The sequence below is a fragment of the Erythranthe guttata genome, chromosome 13 (assembly GCF_056151865.1).
Source record: "Erythranthe guttata isolate IM_541 chromosome 13, IM_541, whole genome shotgun sequence".
Taxonomy (NCBI): Eukaryota; Viridiplantae; Streptophyta; class Magnoliopsida; order Lamiales; family Phrymaceae; genus Erythranthe; species Erythranthe guttata.
In genome coordinates, this window is record NC_142545.1 from 3,539,351 (window position 1) to 3,556,119 (window position 16,769).

The window sequence follows — 16,769 nt, forward strand, 5'->3', positions numbered from 1 at the left end:
TAAGATTGTCGCATAAAACTCAAAAATATGTGACAAAATTGTATGTTGTCACACTATCTAGCATGTATTGTGACGATATTTTTGTTCGTCATAACAACTTGTCACAAAAGATGCTTTTTTTTGTAGTGAGATGAAATCTTGGCTCCGGTAATTGTTTTAGGGGTACGGCTGTAATTACCAATACTATATGGATCTTAAATATATTTTAGCATACCTCAGAGGTGTAGATGTAATTTAACCTAAAATTTATACATACACCTGCACTCTCGTATAATAGCTTACAAACCATACGAGAGATGTAAACTATACTAGGTTAACCATGTATAACAAACTCGACCAAGCGGCTGTTAATTAGTAAGAAAATTCGAATCCGAATCAATTGTCACGTGCTCATTTGCTTCAACCATCATACCATCCATTGCAGGATAATACAAATCATATTTATGTCATAATCTCATGGTTATTACAGGGATTATTTTAGAGACCTCCCTCATATGGAAATTATATATAACTCCAAGTTAATTACATCCTTGTGCATATCCCTTCTATTTTAAAATTAATTTCACAGACCCCCTAGCCCATCCTAAAGTACCTAAAATGCCCTTTTAAAATCAGTTTTAAACCCTAGTCATTCACAGTCGTCTCTCTCTTCCTCTCTCAACTCTCAGATTCAAATCCCGCCCCCATAGATTTCCAACCGGCAAAGTTGCTTCCCGAAGTCATAACTCTCTCTCCGGTGGTCGGAATTCGATGGTTTACCTACCGTTAGATTCCTCTCGTCGAGCTCTTTCTTTTGGTGGTGATTTCATTCAGTTTGGTGCGCTGGATCTGTTTGTGCAATTTTTTTTCAGTCGGCGCGTATTTCGATGACGGTAGGTCTTGCCGTCGGTGTATTTTGTGTTCCGCCAGTCGGAATTTGACGGGCTACCCACCATTGGATTCCTCTCGTCGAGATCTATATTTTGATGGCAATTTTATTCATTTTTATATTGTCAGATTTATTTCTATATTTTTTTCATTTGTGAGCGCGTAACCTTGGGTGGTTAGCGGCGGCTAGTGTTTTGGTAAGAGGCGATTGGGGTGAGGAGTCATTGGCGGTCTGGTCTAAAATTCGTAGCATTTTGCAGCTATGGCTCTCTCTCTCTCTCTCTCTCTCTCTCTCTCTCTCTCTCTCTCTCTCTCTCTCTCTCTCTCTCTCTCTCTCTCTCTCTCTTTCTTAGTGTTTGTTAACTTTTGAGTGTTTTGATTTTCCTTCAATTTTTATTTTTTGCACTAAAATATTTTTTTTTGTTTTGATTTTGCAATTGCATCTAAATGAAAGTCATTGATCCTTTCCTTGAAGGTGTGAAAAAATTGGTTGAAGTTACATCTGCTTCAAGTTACAGTATTCAACAGACTGTATACATTACAAGTTACATATAGTAACATGTAGTTACATATGCATAAATCTGTGTATTTTCGATTTGTATTTTATTGGTTCTGAGGTGATTTATAATACAAATATTGAAATTTGTAAATTTTTGTTGTTGGGGTTATGAATTTCTTTTGTGTAAGACAATATTCATGTGTATATATAATTGATCGACTAAAAATATGGGGTAAAAAAAAACATAACTACGAATTACTATAGTTTACCACAGTTACATATAATTACATGTAGTTATTTTCAACACAGTAAACATATTGATTTAAAAAAAAACTAATTAATAAAAATATATATAAATTAAAGAAACAAGTTTATATATATATAAAAAAAAAAGAAAAAAAAAAGAATAATAATAATAAATATATCTGCAAAAATGTTAAATGCATGACCAGAAATGTTGAATGCAGTTTGGCCGAAAATTACATATAAGGGTAGTATAGCACTTTTACTTTTCCAGGGGTATGTCAACGGATGATTTTGGCTTGGGTTTATCCCTAGTTTATTTGGTACCTAGGGCTATGTAAAATAAGTTCATTATTATAATCTCACTAGATTTTTGGCCCATGCGATGCACGGGATTAAAGTAAAATTAATACAAATTGAAGTTTCAATTTGTTTTTGATATTTTGCTATATATATTGATGATAATCCCCCATCCACTTGTTTTGCCATATTTATTAATTTAACTGTATATTTTTGATGTAATATGGTTGTATATTTATCTTATCTAAGTTAATGTTGAATTTTGACGAATCTTCTTCTTTATCACCCATAACAGGCCTCAGTAAATTTACTGTAAATCAATGATACCATTAAATCTCAAGAGTTTATCAGCAACAACTTTACTTTTATTACTAAGATAAGATACGTGAATTTGGGATAAAAAAATATGAATATTTAGTGGATTTATTAACCTTGATTATATTAAATGAAATTAAATAATAAAAATAAATAATTAAATAAATAAATGAAAATTATAATTAACTATCAAATGAGCGGGAAAAAATTTCCTCGGATTTAGCAGGTGTAACCTTACTTTTTTTATTAATAAGATAAGATACCTGAATTTGGGGTAAAAAAATATGAATACTTCATGGATTTATTAACCTTGATTATATTAAATGAAATTAAATAATAAAAATAAGATATCCTTCTATATTTAAAACAAAATATATGTAAAAAAAAAAAAAGAAGAAAGAAAGAAAGAAAGAAAGAAATTAAAATGTGGTCCTCATAGTCATACAATATATCCCTCTCCACCTTTCCACCTCTCTCAAAATTCTTCTCACCCCACCACTCCACCACCACTTTATATATATATATATTCTCCCCTCTCGTTTTCTTCATCACTGTCATGGAAATCAGTATTAATAGAGCTAACAACCAACTGAAGATTCAGCAAAACCCCATTATTAATAACGAAAATATGAAGAAAACCGCCGCAGATCATCAGTCCCAAGACCATGACCTGTTTGGCGGTGGTGGTGCGCCTGATCAGGAAGACAAGAGAAAGAGAGCGGCGAGCGGCGGCGGCGCCACTAATACGAAGAAAAGCTCCGGCGGCGGCGGTGCGAGCTCGACGATGAAGAGCTGCCAGGCTGAGAAGTGCTCCGCCGACCTGAGCGATGCAAAGACTTACCACCGGCGGCACAAGGTCTGCGAACACCACGCCAAGGCCCAGGTGGTGGTTGTCGCCGGAATCCGCCAGAGGTTCTGCCAGCAATGCAGCAGGTTTTAAAATATATTAATTATATATTTTTGTTTTTTGAGTGTGTTAGTTGACTACTGTTTGATTTAATTTCTTGATCTTTAGTATATAAATAATTATTATTTTGAAAAATAATTATTATTTTGATTATTCTTATTCTATTTTTCTTGTTTGGATCTAGTCGAGTTGATGATTGGTCCATTTTTTTTTTTTTATATACACACGTGATCCTTTGAATCGGCTCTCTTTTTTTACTTTAATTAAAAAATTAGTGTTCACAAATAAAGTTTCATATTATAAATAGTTAAATTATTGTTTCTGTCTCGATCGAATTTATAAGATGCTGCACCTGATGTAACATATCGGCTGATTTTGAACCGTATATCTATATAAATAAGTAAATAACTATCGGCCAAACACACATATTCATGATTATGTACTATTGTTTAGATTAAGTGTTCAAAATCACTCAGTATATTTCACAGTCCCCCCCAAAACCAAAAAGAAAATGACACAAAAATGCTAAAGGAAAAGACAAGATTTAACTAAATATATCATGATGCCCAACTAAACATTATTGTCTTTTTTGGTTTATTGCATGTACTACCCTCTATTTATTCTAATTGGAAAAAAACCCCGTATGTTTTCAATATTAGCAAAAGTCACACACACTCAATTTTTCTGGTATCCCTATAAACTCACCATTTAAGGGGTACTTGTGGTAAAAAATACATCATAAGTTTTGTTTTTGATTTTTTTTGCGCTAATATTAGATATAACACGAGTAGTGTTTTATGCTTTTAGCAATTCGATATAACACAAAGGTTACTGGAATGCAATAAACCATTATTAGTAGAAAAATGATTTTTTACTACGAATTTTTTTTGCTATGGTAAAAAGCAGTAATATTGAAAGGTATCTTTTACTACTGAACAACTTGGAGTCGTAGTAAATGCTAGGATTTATCGTTGCAAAAAAAGTATTTGCTACAGTTATTTACCGTAGCAAAGTTTTTGTCACGCCCGTATATGCTACGGGGCAAATTCGTAGCAAATTTTTTTTTACTACGAATTGTTACCTTTTGCAACGGTTAATATTGGTTGTAGTAAAAAACCATTTTTCTATTAGTGCCTGATTGTTTTGAATTCAACTAACATTAGTTTCATGAGGGCCGTCGTAACGACAACTAATCTTCGAGTCTTGAAATTAAAAAAACGAAACACTTCAATTATTTGGATGGATTCTTTTAATTTGTTTGTCTAGCTAATTGTCTCTTGATACTTTATATTAGAATAAATACTTGGATATGCATGTACTGCAGGTTTCATGACATTTTGGAATTCGACGAAAGCAAAAGAAGCTGCAGAAGGCGTTTGGCAGGTCACAATGAGAGGCGAAGGAAAAACCCCGCCGACAGTTATTCACAAGCAGCAGCAGAAGGTGGCGGCTCCTCCTCCTCCACCACCACCACCAGCCGGATCAAAGGCGGCAGTAGTAACACGAGCAGCGGTCACGTCCAAGAAAATGCAAATAATTACAACAAACACTTCCATATCAGATGACTACAATCGATTAATTATGGCTAAGTGGAATTAAGCTCCCTCTCTTCTGTCATCCTCATTGGCAATTTATATATATATGCTAAAGTATATTTAGTTAGTAGCATATCTATTTAAGGCCATGCAAAAAAAAAAAAATAAAAAAAATTGGAGCATTTGTAGCTACAAGTACTCCTTGTGTTTATTGACTTGGTCATATATAAACATTCTCCAATAAGCCATCTCTTATTTTGGCATAATTTGATTGTAATATTGTTACCTAGCTAGCTAGTTTGCCAAAAAATGTTGTCAAGTATTCTAGTTGATGTGGTCTAAACTTCATCGTATATATATAGGGTTGGGTGCGTCCTCTCGTCGATAAGTATAACTTATAAGTCTCGTTTGATATGAGGGATATGACTACGTAGATATGAAATACTTGAGTCGATTCTAATCCTAAGGCCTCGTTTGGTTTCCAAATCCAGTGTTCTATCATTTGGCACAACATCTCCGAATTCTTAAAGTAGAGGTTGTACCAGTGGATGGAATTGAAGTCTTTCTTTATTCTCTTCAATAACTACCAACCAGAACATAAGCTTCTTTTATTTCGTCTACGGCGGCAAAAAATTATGTCTTTGATAGTAAATTGTTGTTTCCTCATCCTTTTGAAAGGTTCGGGATTGCTATCAATTATTACGTTACACACTTTTCCTAGGAAAGTACACCTGGTATGGAAAATATTATTGCGAAGCCATTTATCTTCTTCTAAGTGGATAGCATTTAAGCTTTGTCGTCAAATGATTAAGCTTTCTCATTCATCACCATAAGTTACTTCTTCATAAAAAATAGGCCCACTATCATCTGGAGCGTCTTCTTGCACAAAAAAATCATTTGACTCTTCTACCAGGGTCACAATCATTCTATTTGGGCAATCGGAAGCAATATGGCCTAGGCCCTGACATTTGAAACAACATGTATTAGAGAATCTAATTTGCACCAGATGATCCCTCTTGCCTTGTGGGTTTTGAAGTTGTAGTAATTGCTAGTTGAACTTGAATTAGGTGAAGAAACAACTCCTCGAGGTTTGTTTTCCTCACGCGCCCATGACCTCGAGCAGCACTACATCGTTGTAAGTTCAATGTGGTTGCAATTGGACAATATCACTAATCTCCAGGCGTAATCTTGCTAGATATTGAGCAACTGTTTGTTCTTCTGGCTCGATGTGGTCACATAGAATTCGAACATTATCAAATTCTATTGTAAACTCTTCCACTGACAACTCATTTTGTCTCAAGTTGTGATACTTGAGGAAGGTATCTTGCCGATATTATCCGGCATAATTTTTTTTTTCTCACTTTTTCCCAAGTGACAATCTGGCTCTTGCCGTCTCGGGCATGTTGCTTTTTCAGGTGCTCCCACCAAATGGATGTGTGTTTTTTTAGCTTGAGAGATACTGGGATGTTTGGTTTCATTTCCAAAACCAATTTCCAGTTCTATACTATTCATAAAATCGAGATTATGTTTGTTTCATAATATTATCCAGAAAATCCCATTTTTTCGTATCAAATTTCTATTGAAAATACACTATTCATATTTTTTTTCAATTTTCAAACCTACTAAAACCTATTACTAACATATATATTTTATTCCATCAACTCATTTCTCTCTCCTCATTAATATTCACACTCTCTCTTCTCTCATTTATCTCTCTTCATTAATATCTACACTCTCTTTCCTCTCAATTTCTCTATCTACCACTACTACTACTACTACTACTACTACTACTACTACTACTACTACTACTACTACTACTACTACTACTACTACTACTAATAATAATAATAATAATAATAATAATAATAATAATAATAATAATAATAATAACAATAACAATAATAATAATAATAACAATGATAACAATGATAATAATAATAACAATAATAACAATAATAACAATAATAATAATAATAATGATCATAATAATGATCATAATAATGATAACAATGATAACAATGATAACAATGATAATAATAATAATAATAATAATAATAATAATAATAATAATAATAATAATAATAATAATAATAATAATAATAATAATAATAATAATAATAATAATAATAATAATAATAATAATAATAATAATAATAATAATAATAATAATAATAATAATAATAATAATAATAATAATAATAATAATAATAATAATAATAATAATAATAATAATAATAATAATAATAATAATAATAATAATAATAATAATAATTGTTATAATTATTTCGTGCAAATTAATTATATATTCGTGTCCGATGAATTCCAGATTCAGTTTTAAATACCGGTTTACTGTTTTACAAAGAGTTGCAACAGTTAATGAAACAGTAATAAAAAGACACAAATTTTAAAGTGGTTCGGAGACAATTGTACCCTACATTCACGGGGACCTGCAAATGAAATTTACTAATCTTTAGTTTTACGAATACAATAATAGGACTTAATCGAAATACAAAGACTCCCTCTTTGTCGACGCCGTTCTTGTATACTACGCTGAATTATCAATCTTCACTTTGCAACACGTCCCTTGTTCTGCACGGTTGAAATTCCTTCAATGCTGAGTCCCTCAGTCGGCGGATCGACCTCCTCCCGAGATCTTCTGAGTTCTCCTCCCGAAGAACCGATCTTCTTTTCGCGTGAAAGAAGCAAATCTTTTACTGTATTTTTCTGCTCGAATAAGATCAAAAAAAATCAGGAACAGCAGCGTAAGAGCAGAAAATAATTTTTCTCTCGAATAAAAGGGACAGCGTACAAAAACGTTGATGCTCCTCTTTTTATACTTCCTTAGTTGAATCGTAGAGCCCTACACAAGATTATATCCCATTAGGTTAGATTTAATCTCACGTAAGGAAAAAGAGTTGTGTAACAAAGGAAAGTCTTTGTCAAGAAAATTCCTTGTTAACAAATCACTTAGGCAATTAAATAAATTAATGACAAAATAAGAGTTTAAAGAACTAAGGAAACTTCCCTAGCTTTATACACGTTTTTCACACACATGCTGAAAAACCGAAATTAGAATCCTCTCGGATTCTAACAATCTCCCCATTTGTCATCTATTTATTATAATCAAGTCCTCCCCCTTTAATCAAATACCTGACAAAACATTAAACGGCATAATAGAGTAATTCTTAGAACAGTTCAAACAAAACATCAGTCAAAAGAGAACAGAGTTAAGCCTATCAGACTATTACATGCCATTGTTCAGAAAACAACAAAACGATAAAAAAATTAGTCCAGAATATCTTCTGCATCAACGAACAACTCCCCGTCATCATCCGTATCAGCATCAAGTGGTTCATGATTTTTACGCCAACCTAACTAGTGGAGTCTCTGATAGTCGAAGTTGTTTTTACGAACGGGTTTATGTTTTTAATCGAGTCTACGAGTTCAATCCTACTCGTATCGCATCTCTCTTTGATCTTTCAACAGTTGGAACTGTGGCTTCGACAGTTGCTGACCCTGACCTGATATATCGCATCTCTCTTTGATCTTTCAACAGTTGGAACTGTGGCTCCGACAGTTGCTGACCCTGACCTGATATCAGGTCAGGGTCAGCAACAGTCGGAGCCACAGTTCCAACTGTTGAAAGATCAAAGAGAGATCCGATACGAGTAGGATTGAACTCGTAGACTCGATCAAAAAACATAAACCCGTTCGTAAAAACAACTTCGACTATCAGAGACTCCACTAGTTAGGTTGGCGTAAAAATCATGAACCACTTGACTTTCAAAGTGAGATATTCGAGTCACAGTGGCAAAAATACCAACACGACGGAGTAAAGCATAAATTCCAAAATCATCAAACGAGGGACCTAAGGGCACTTGACTTTCAAAGTGAGATATTCGAGTCACAGTGGCAAAAATACCAACACGACGGAGTAAAGCAGAAATTCCAAAATCATCAAACGAGGGACCTAAGGGGACGCTCGGAGACAAGAGCTCGTTGACTTACCAGACGCCACCGGGTTTGATGCGCTCGGAGAAAGAACCGAGAATTAAAAGCATCGACAGCAGAGATAGGCACCACGGTATCCGGTGCAGAGTTACCAGCGGTGGTGGGAGTAGCAGAAGGCGAGGCAGAGTAAGTAGCGCATCGACGGGAGCGGCGGGGTGGCGGTGGTGTGGGAGCAGGGCCCTTGCCTTTGTTGATCGACGAGGATGGCGGCGGTGGGGGTGAGGCCGGTGCGGGTGGTGACTGCGGCGGCGATGGCGGTTCAAACGGTGGTGGTGACGATTGAGCAGCCGGCGGGTGTGGCGGCGGAGAAGATGGTGGAGAATAGGTGAATGGTGACGGTGGCGTCACTGGCGGCGACGGCGGTGGAGAAACCCTAGGAACCAAAATGATTGGCAAATTGCCAAAATTGTCAGCGGAGGCGGCCGTGAGGAGGAGTGGGGGCTCCCAAAATGCGAGAGGCATGGCATCCGACGGCTCCCTGAAGGCAGATCGGCGACCGGAGCGGCGAGGCGGCGGTGGATGCGCCCGAGACGTGGTCGCTGGTCGAGAAGTCCCCCTTTTGGACGATGAGGATGAAACACCGATGTTTTTTCGTTTCCCCATGATGATGTTGTTGATTCCCTTCGATTTGGTTGAAATTTTGGGAGTTTGCTGTAAAAGAAGAAGAAGAAGCAACAGAGCAAGAAGAAGGAAAAAAAATTGGAGAGAAAAAAACGTGTATAAAGGATTCTCCAGGGATGACTGTGTTGGTCTGCTCATGGGTAGTTTAACAATTAGGAATAGTCGAGTGAGAAAATTGCAAATATGATTATTATTCTCACAATAAATTCAATTAATGAAGACCAAATTCAGATATAGCACACTCTCTCTCAACCTTCGCATATGAAGCCCAACACAATTCAAGTAAACTTCGAGGAGAAGAAAAAAAATGCTCAGAAAAGTGGGTTACTCCAAAAAAATTGATTGCCGCAAAAAAAAAAAAAAAAGAACCCTCCCCCCCCTCCCCCCCCCCCCCCCCCCCCCCCCCGGTTTTTTTTTTTTTTTTTTTTTTTTTTTTTTTTTTTTTTTTAATGCCTAACATGCAGAACCGAATTACTAGGACGAAAAATAAACGTGAGTGAACGAAAAAAAAATATGAGTGAGTAAACACAAGTGAATAGGACACTATTAGAACTATCAAACCCATGGGGTTTATCTTCAATTTTAACATAAAGCAAGCTCCAAAAGACAAACTAAGGAGACTAACAACAAATTTAGTACCCTCAAATCAAGCACAAAAACGCTCTTATTAGGTAGCATACACACACTACTAATGGTAGCTTTTTCATGAAGGGCAGAGCAATTAAAATAGCGAGATAGTTGTGGTCGTGCAATGTGTAGTTCCCTGGGCTTTCTAATTGAGACGTGTAGTGAGTGTTCGGTCATGTGGTTTACCGGCTCGACTCAAAAAGGCTTCGAACTATTCACTGACCGTATATAAAATTTATAATGGTCGTGCAATGTGTAGTCCCCTGGGCTTTCTAATTGAGTGAGCCCTGTAGCGAACTTTCGGCCACGTGATTTACTGACTCAACTCAAAAAGGCTTCGAACTATTCACATACCAATTGATTGACATTGTATATAGGATTAACAAAAATTCAAGAGTAGCTTTCACTCATTTGGAGAGGCATCTTTTCCTTATGAGAGTGTTTAACCATGACGAGACTGTGAAGGGTAGTAAATAAGCTAAAGCCTCTGTAGCTATCATTCGGGGATTGATGAAGTTCTACCTCACAAAATTCGAAAGAACAGATAGTATCCAATCCACAAGAGTTTTCATCACATGCAGTATGTCTAATCCATAACCTAGATGAATAAAATGCAGTATGTGTGATGTGTCCCTAAAACCTTAAAAGTTGCTAGTCTGGACACAGACTGTTGCAACAGTTTATGCAACTGCACAGGTCAGACAATACAGATTCCAAGCGAATTTTGCAAGGAATCGAACCTTTGTGCATCTAGGGGTTTAGTAAAGATGTCAGCAAGTTGTTTTTCCGTTGTGACATACTCTAATGAGACAGTTCCTTCCTCTACCAGATTTCTAATGAAATGGTAACGGATTTCAATATGCTTAGTTCGAGAGTGCTGTACTGGATTCTTGGAAATATTAATCGCACTCATATTGTCACAATATATATGCAATAAATCTTGACTAATACCATAATCACATACCATTTGTTTCATCCATAAGAGTTGAGCACAACAACTACCTGCGGCGATATATTCTGATTCGGCAGTGGAAAGTGAGATACTATTCTGTTTTTTGCTGTACCAGGAGACGAGATTGTTCCCAAGATAGAAGCATCCTCCCGTCGTGCTTTTTCGATCATCTGCATCACCTGCCCAATCAGCATCGCTAAAGCCTGCAAGTGTTGTGTTAGTATCCATGGAATACCAAATACCGAAATCAATTTTTCCACTTACGTAGCGAATGATTCTTTTGACAGCACTTAGGTGACATTCCTTGGGATTTGATTGATACCTGGCACAAACTCCAACACTATAGCATATATCTGGTCGGCTAGAAGTAAGATACAGTAGACTACCTATCATGCTTCGATATAGTGTGGGATCTACAGAGGTTGCATCCAACTGTCGCGACAGTTTGTCGTTCGTTCCCATAGGAGTCCTAACAGTTTTTGCAGATTCCAAACCAAAACGTTTGACAAGATTTTTAGCATACTTGGATTGAGTTATGAAAATTCCATCACTCATTTGTTTAACTTGAAGACCTAAAAAATACGTAATTTCCCCAACCATGTTCATTTCAAATTCACTAGACATTTGTTTAACAAATTCTTCAATTTTTGTTTGAGAGGTAGACCCAAAAACGATATCGTCAACATAAATTTGAGCAATCAGGATGTCTCCCTTTGATTTTTTAAAGAAAAGAGTTCGATCAACGCTACACCTAGTGTATCCCTTGTGCGATAAAAATTTTGTAAGACGCTCATACCAAGCTCGAGGCGCTTGTTTGAGACCATACAGGGCTTTGTTTAATTTTAAAACGTGCTTGGGATGATGTGGATCTTGAAATCCTTTGGGTTGTTCAACATAAACTTCTTCTTTTAAAATACCATTTAAAAAGGCGCTTTTGACATCCATTTGAAAAAGTTTGATTTTTAGAAAACAAGCAATAGCAAGGAGTAATCGAACAGATTCTAGTCTAGCAACAGGAGCAAAAGTTTCATCGAAGTCAATGCCTTCGATTTGACTATAGCCTTGTGCAACTAATCTAGCTTTGTTACGAACGATATTTCCATGTTCATCAGACTTATTTTTAAAGACCCATTTTGTACCTATTATATTGACATTATCAGGCCTAGGAACCAAAAGCCAAACGTCATTTCTAACGAATTGTTCCAGTTCCTCATGCATGGCTTGAATCCAATATTCATCTAATAAGGCTTCTTTGACGTTTTTGGGTTCTATAGTCGAAGTGAAACAAACATACCTTGCCATTTCCTTGTAGTTCACCTTGGGTTTACCTCTGGTTTGAATTCCTTCTTCTACCGGACCAATGACTTGATCCACTGGATGATTCTTCTTGACTCTTTTTTAGGGATCCTTGTGAGTTTGGTCATCCAATTCGAGAGGGCTGACTTTAGCTTCATCTCCTGTTTCAGAATTAACGTCACTTTCTTCTGAAATGGTAGAGGCTACATCAACTGATGGAACTGTTGGTGTGACACTGGAGCTGTTGTCTGATTCCTTTGTTGGTTCCTCTTCCAGTGGTCATGCATTATTGTTAAAATCATCAAATTGAACGTATGCAGATTCCATCACAAATTTTGTTCTAAGATTGAATATTTTATACGCATGGCTATTTCGAGAGTAGCCTAAGAATATTCCTTGATCACTTCTAGCATCGAATTTCCCAAGCTGTTCTCTGTCATTCAAAATATAACAAGTACAACCAAAGGTACGAAGATAGCTGAGTTGAGGTTTTTTACCTTGCCAAATTTCGTAGGGAGTTTTAGTGGTACCTGGTCGAAGATAGACTCGATTTATAATATAACATGCAGTGTTAACTGCTTCAGCCCAAAAACGAGGAGCAATCTCCTTTGCGTTCATCATGACCCTGGCCATTTCTTGCAGAGTGCGATTTTTGCGTTCAACCACTCCATTTTGTTGAGGTGTTTTAGGTGCGGAGAATTCATGAGATATTCCATATTTTTCACAAAAGTTAGTAAATAAAGAATTTTCAAATTCTCTCCCATGATCGCTCATAATTCTCACAATGTCACGCTGTTTCTCAACACTCACCTTTTTGCACAGTTTTTTAAACACATCAAAAGAATCGGATTTTTCCCTAATAAATTCTACCCAAGTAAATATGGAAAAATCATCTACACACAAAAATATGTACCGTTTTCCACCTATACTTTCTACTTGCATTGGTCCCATAAGGTCCGTGTGTAGGAGGAGTTCTAGGTTTCTACTGGTTCTCACATTAGCTAAAGCCCTGTGTGAACTTTTGATTTGTTTACCCATTTTGCAATCACCACATATTCTTCCTACTTCTTTAGTGAGTTTGGGCAGACCTCTAACATACTCACTGCTGGAAATTTTTATGAGATTATCAAAGTTCAGATGTCCTAACCTTTTGTGCCAAAGCACTGTAGAGTCTGACAAACTGTTGAAACAGTTCATACCGACAGATACAAGAATATAGCAGTTGTCAGATGATCGAGTTCCTTGAATAACAGAATTCTCATCTTTGTCTAAGACTCGACATGCGAATTTGTTGAATCTGACTTCAAGATCTTGATCACATAACTGGCTGATGCTTATCAGATTTGACGTGAGTCCTTCTACAAGTAGTACATTGTTCAGCTTTGGCAGATTCTCATGATTTAGCGATCCTTTCCCTAGCACTTCACCTTTTTTCCCGTTTCCAAAGGTAACAGCTCCACCGGTGATTTGTTGATAGTTTTTCAGAAACTCTTTAACACCGGTCATATGTCGTGAACAGCCACTGTCAAAATACCAATCATTAGCAGTACTTGAGTTTAAAGATGTAATGGCAGATAAACATTTAAACGTGGACTTTTCAACCAAATTTTTTGCTGAGGCCTATTTGAGATATCAATTTTATTTTTGGGTTTTTGAGAGGGTGCAGGAAAGTAACCAGCCCTAGCAGAGTATAGAGAACGAGCCACTAGTTTTTTCACAAGTTTTAAGTATTTGAAACATCTAGGGCGTATGTGACCTGGATTTTGACAGAAAAAACAAATGGGAATAAACCTTTTCTTCGAATGGAGCGTCGTTGCTTCAACAAATGCAACTGTTTGTGCGACAGAAGTTTGTTTAACAAAGTTGATTTTTCTGTTTTGATCTTCTTTTTGTTTTAGATCAACTTTGGGCAGCTGACTTGCTCCTATGCCAAGACGATTATAGTTCGGCTTATTGTTATCTAGAAGTTCATCTAAATTACCTTTACACATGTTCAATTTTGCAATTGCTTCTTGAGTTTGAGTAAGTTTAGCCTGCAACCGATTTTTCTCTTGATCACTAGATAGGACCCTCTCCTCAAGAGTAAAGATTCTTACCTTTAGTGTCTTGTTCTCCTCTATAAGCACAAACTTCTCCTTTTCAAGGAAGTCATTTGCCTTAACAACGTCAAGCCATTTTTGATACATTTTTTCATATACCTCCTTTACTTCCTCCAAGGTTGGTTCTTCCTCATCACTGCTGCTGTTCAGATCCTCTGCAAAAAGAGAATTTGTGTTTAGATTTTTGTCATTATCAGAACACACATTTTCATACCTGGATTCTGTTTCACAGTCTGTTGCAACAGTTGTTTCTGAACTGTTCAGAGGAACCTTGCTGCTGAATGCTACAAAATTAGTGACTTGATCGTTGTTTCCTTGGTCATCATCAGAGTCTTCTTCATCACTCCAAATATTAGTAAGTGACATTCTTTTCTTTTTCTTCAGGGTGTTTGCGCATTCTGATTGAATGTGACCAAAGCCTTCGCACTCTCGGCATTGTATTCTTCTCGGTTTTGACTCCTCTGGGTTATCTTGATTTGAATTTCTCCTGGGATTTTGAGAATTCACAGGTTTCCCTGCGTTGGAAGGATTTCCCCTTTTTCCGATCTTTTTGAGAAATTTCCCAAAGTTTTTCGACAATAGTTCCAAGGATTCTTCAACCGTCTGCTCATCTTCTTGAGTTGAAGAACTCTGGGATGTTCCATATGAAGCTTCTGCTTGAAAGGCTATCTTCTTATCTCTAGGCTTTTCACGATGATTTTCACCATGATTGAGTTCTTGAGCTAGAAGTTTTCCCATGAGTTCGTCTAGTTTGAGCGTGTCAACATCTCTGACTTCTTCAATCGCAGCAATTCGGTAAGCAAATCTTTCAGGTAATGAGCGCATTGCTTTTCTCACTAATTTGCTTTCTGAGTAAGGTTCACCGAGTGCGTATGATTCGTTGGAGATATCGCATAGTTTAGCATGGAAGTCAGTGATCGTCTCATTTTCCTCCATCTTTAAACTTTCAAATTTGGTGGCCAGCATCTGTAACTTGGATGTCCTTACAGTTGACGTTCATTCGTATGTAACTTGAAGGATTTCCCAAGCTCTTTTTGCGGATTCACATGATGCTATTAGTTTAAATTGGTTATCATCCACACCACTAAAGATTGCGTTTAGGGCCCTTGAGTTGTAGTTTGCGAGTAGTATCTCTCCATCACTCCAATCTGCTTCTGGTTTGAATACTTCCACTTTGTCTTCTCCTTTGATCATGGGAGGTGTCCAACCAGTTATGATGGCGCGCCATGCTCTCTCATCTATGGATTTGATAAACATCTTCATTTTTAATTTCCAGTATGAGTAGTTGGAGCCGATTAGGAGAGGTGGACGAGTAGTTGAAGCTCCTTCTCGTTGAGTATTCATATCTGCACAAAATAAGAGTAATTGAAGCTCCTTCTCGTTGAGTAGTTGAAGCTCCTTCTCGTGTCCGATGAATTCCAGATTCAGTTTTAAATACCGTTTTACTGTTTTACAAAGAGTTGCAACAGTTAATGAAACAGTAGTAAAAAGACACAATTTTTAAAGTGGTTCGGATACAATTGTACCCTACATCTACGGGGACCTGCAAATGAAATTTACTAATCTTTAGTTTTACGAATACAATAATAGGATTTAATCGAAATACAAAGACTCCCTCTTTGTCGACGCCGTTCTTGTATACTACGCTGAATTATCAATCTTCACTTTGCAACACGTCCCTTGTTCCGCACGGTTGAAATTCCTTCAACGCTGAGTCCCTCAGTTGGCGGATCGACCTCCTCCCGAGATCTTTTGAGTTCTCCTCCCGAAGAACCGATCTTCTTTTCGCGTGAAAGAAGCAAATATTTTACTGTATTTTTCTTCTTGAATAAGATCAAAAAAAATCAAGTACAGCAACGTAAGAGCAGAATATATTTTTTCTCTCGAATAAAAGGGACAACCTACAAAAACGTTGATGCTCCTCTTTTTATACTTCCTTAGTTGAATAGTAGAGCACTACACAAGATTAGTGCCCATTAGGTTAGATTTAATCTCACGTAAGGAAAAAGAGTTGTGTAACAAAGGAAAGTTTTTGTCAAGAAAATTCCTTGTTAACAAATCACTTAGGCCATTAAATAAATTAATGACAAAATAAGAGTTTAAAGAACTAAGGAAACTTCCCTAGCTTTATACACGTTTTTCACACACGTGCTGAAAAACCGAAATTAGAATCCTCTCGGATTCTAACAACAACAACAACAACAATAATAATAATAATAATAATAATAATAACAATAATAATAATAATAATAATAATAATAATAATAATAATAATAATAATAATAATAATAATAATAATAATAATAATAATAATAATAATAATAATAATAATAATAATAATAATAATAATAATAATAATAATAATAATAATAATAATAATAATAATAATAATAATAATAATAATAATAATAATAATAATAATAATAATAATAATAATAATAATAATAATAATAATAATAATAATAATAATAATAATAATAATAATAATAATAATAAT

General features: G+C 35.9%; 2 protein-coding genes across 2 annotated transcripts; one reads left to right on the forward strand and one right to left on the reverse strand.

Moving 5' to 3' along the window:
• The first annotated feature begins 2,719 nt into the window (after window positions 1-2,719).
• Window positions 2,720-5,060, forward strand: LOC105952670 (uncharacterized). Its single transcript, XM_012976251.2, has 2 exons — window positions 2,720-3,157; window positions 4,456-5,060. The coding sequence occupies exons 1-2, from the start codon at window positions 2,781-2,783 to the stop codon at window positions 4,694-4,696; spliced, it is 618 nt and encodes a 205-aa protein (XP_012831705.2). The 5' UTR covers window positions 2,720-2,780; the 3' UTR covers window positions 4,697-5,060.
• Window positions 5,061-12,556: 7,496 nt separating this feature from the next.
• LOC148765687 (uncharacterized) lies at window positions 12,557-15,208 on the reverse strand. Its single transcript, XM_088812300.1, has 3 exons — window positions 13,965-15,208; window positions 12,704-13,695; window positions 12,557-12,606 (listed from the first exon to the last, which is right to left on the reverse strand). Exons 1-3 carry the CDS (start codon window positions 15,206-15,208, stop codon window positions 12,557-12,559), a joined length of 2,286 nt encoding a protein of 761 aa, XP_088668426.1.
• Window positions 15,209-16,769: the final 1,561 nt, after the last annotated feature.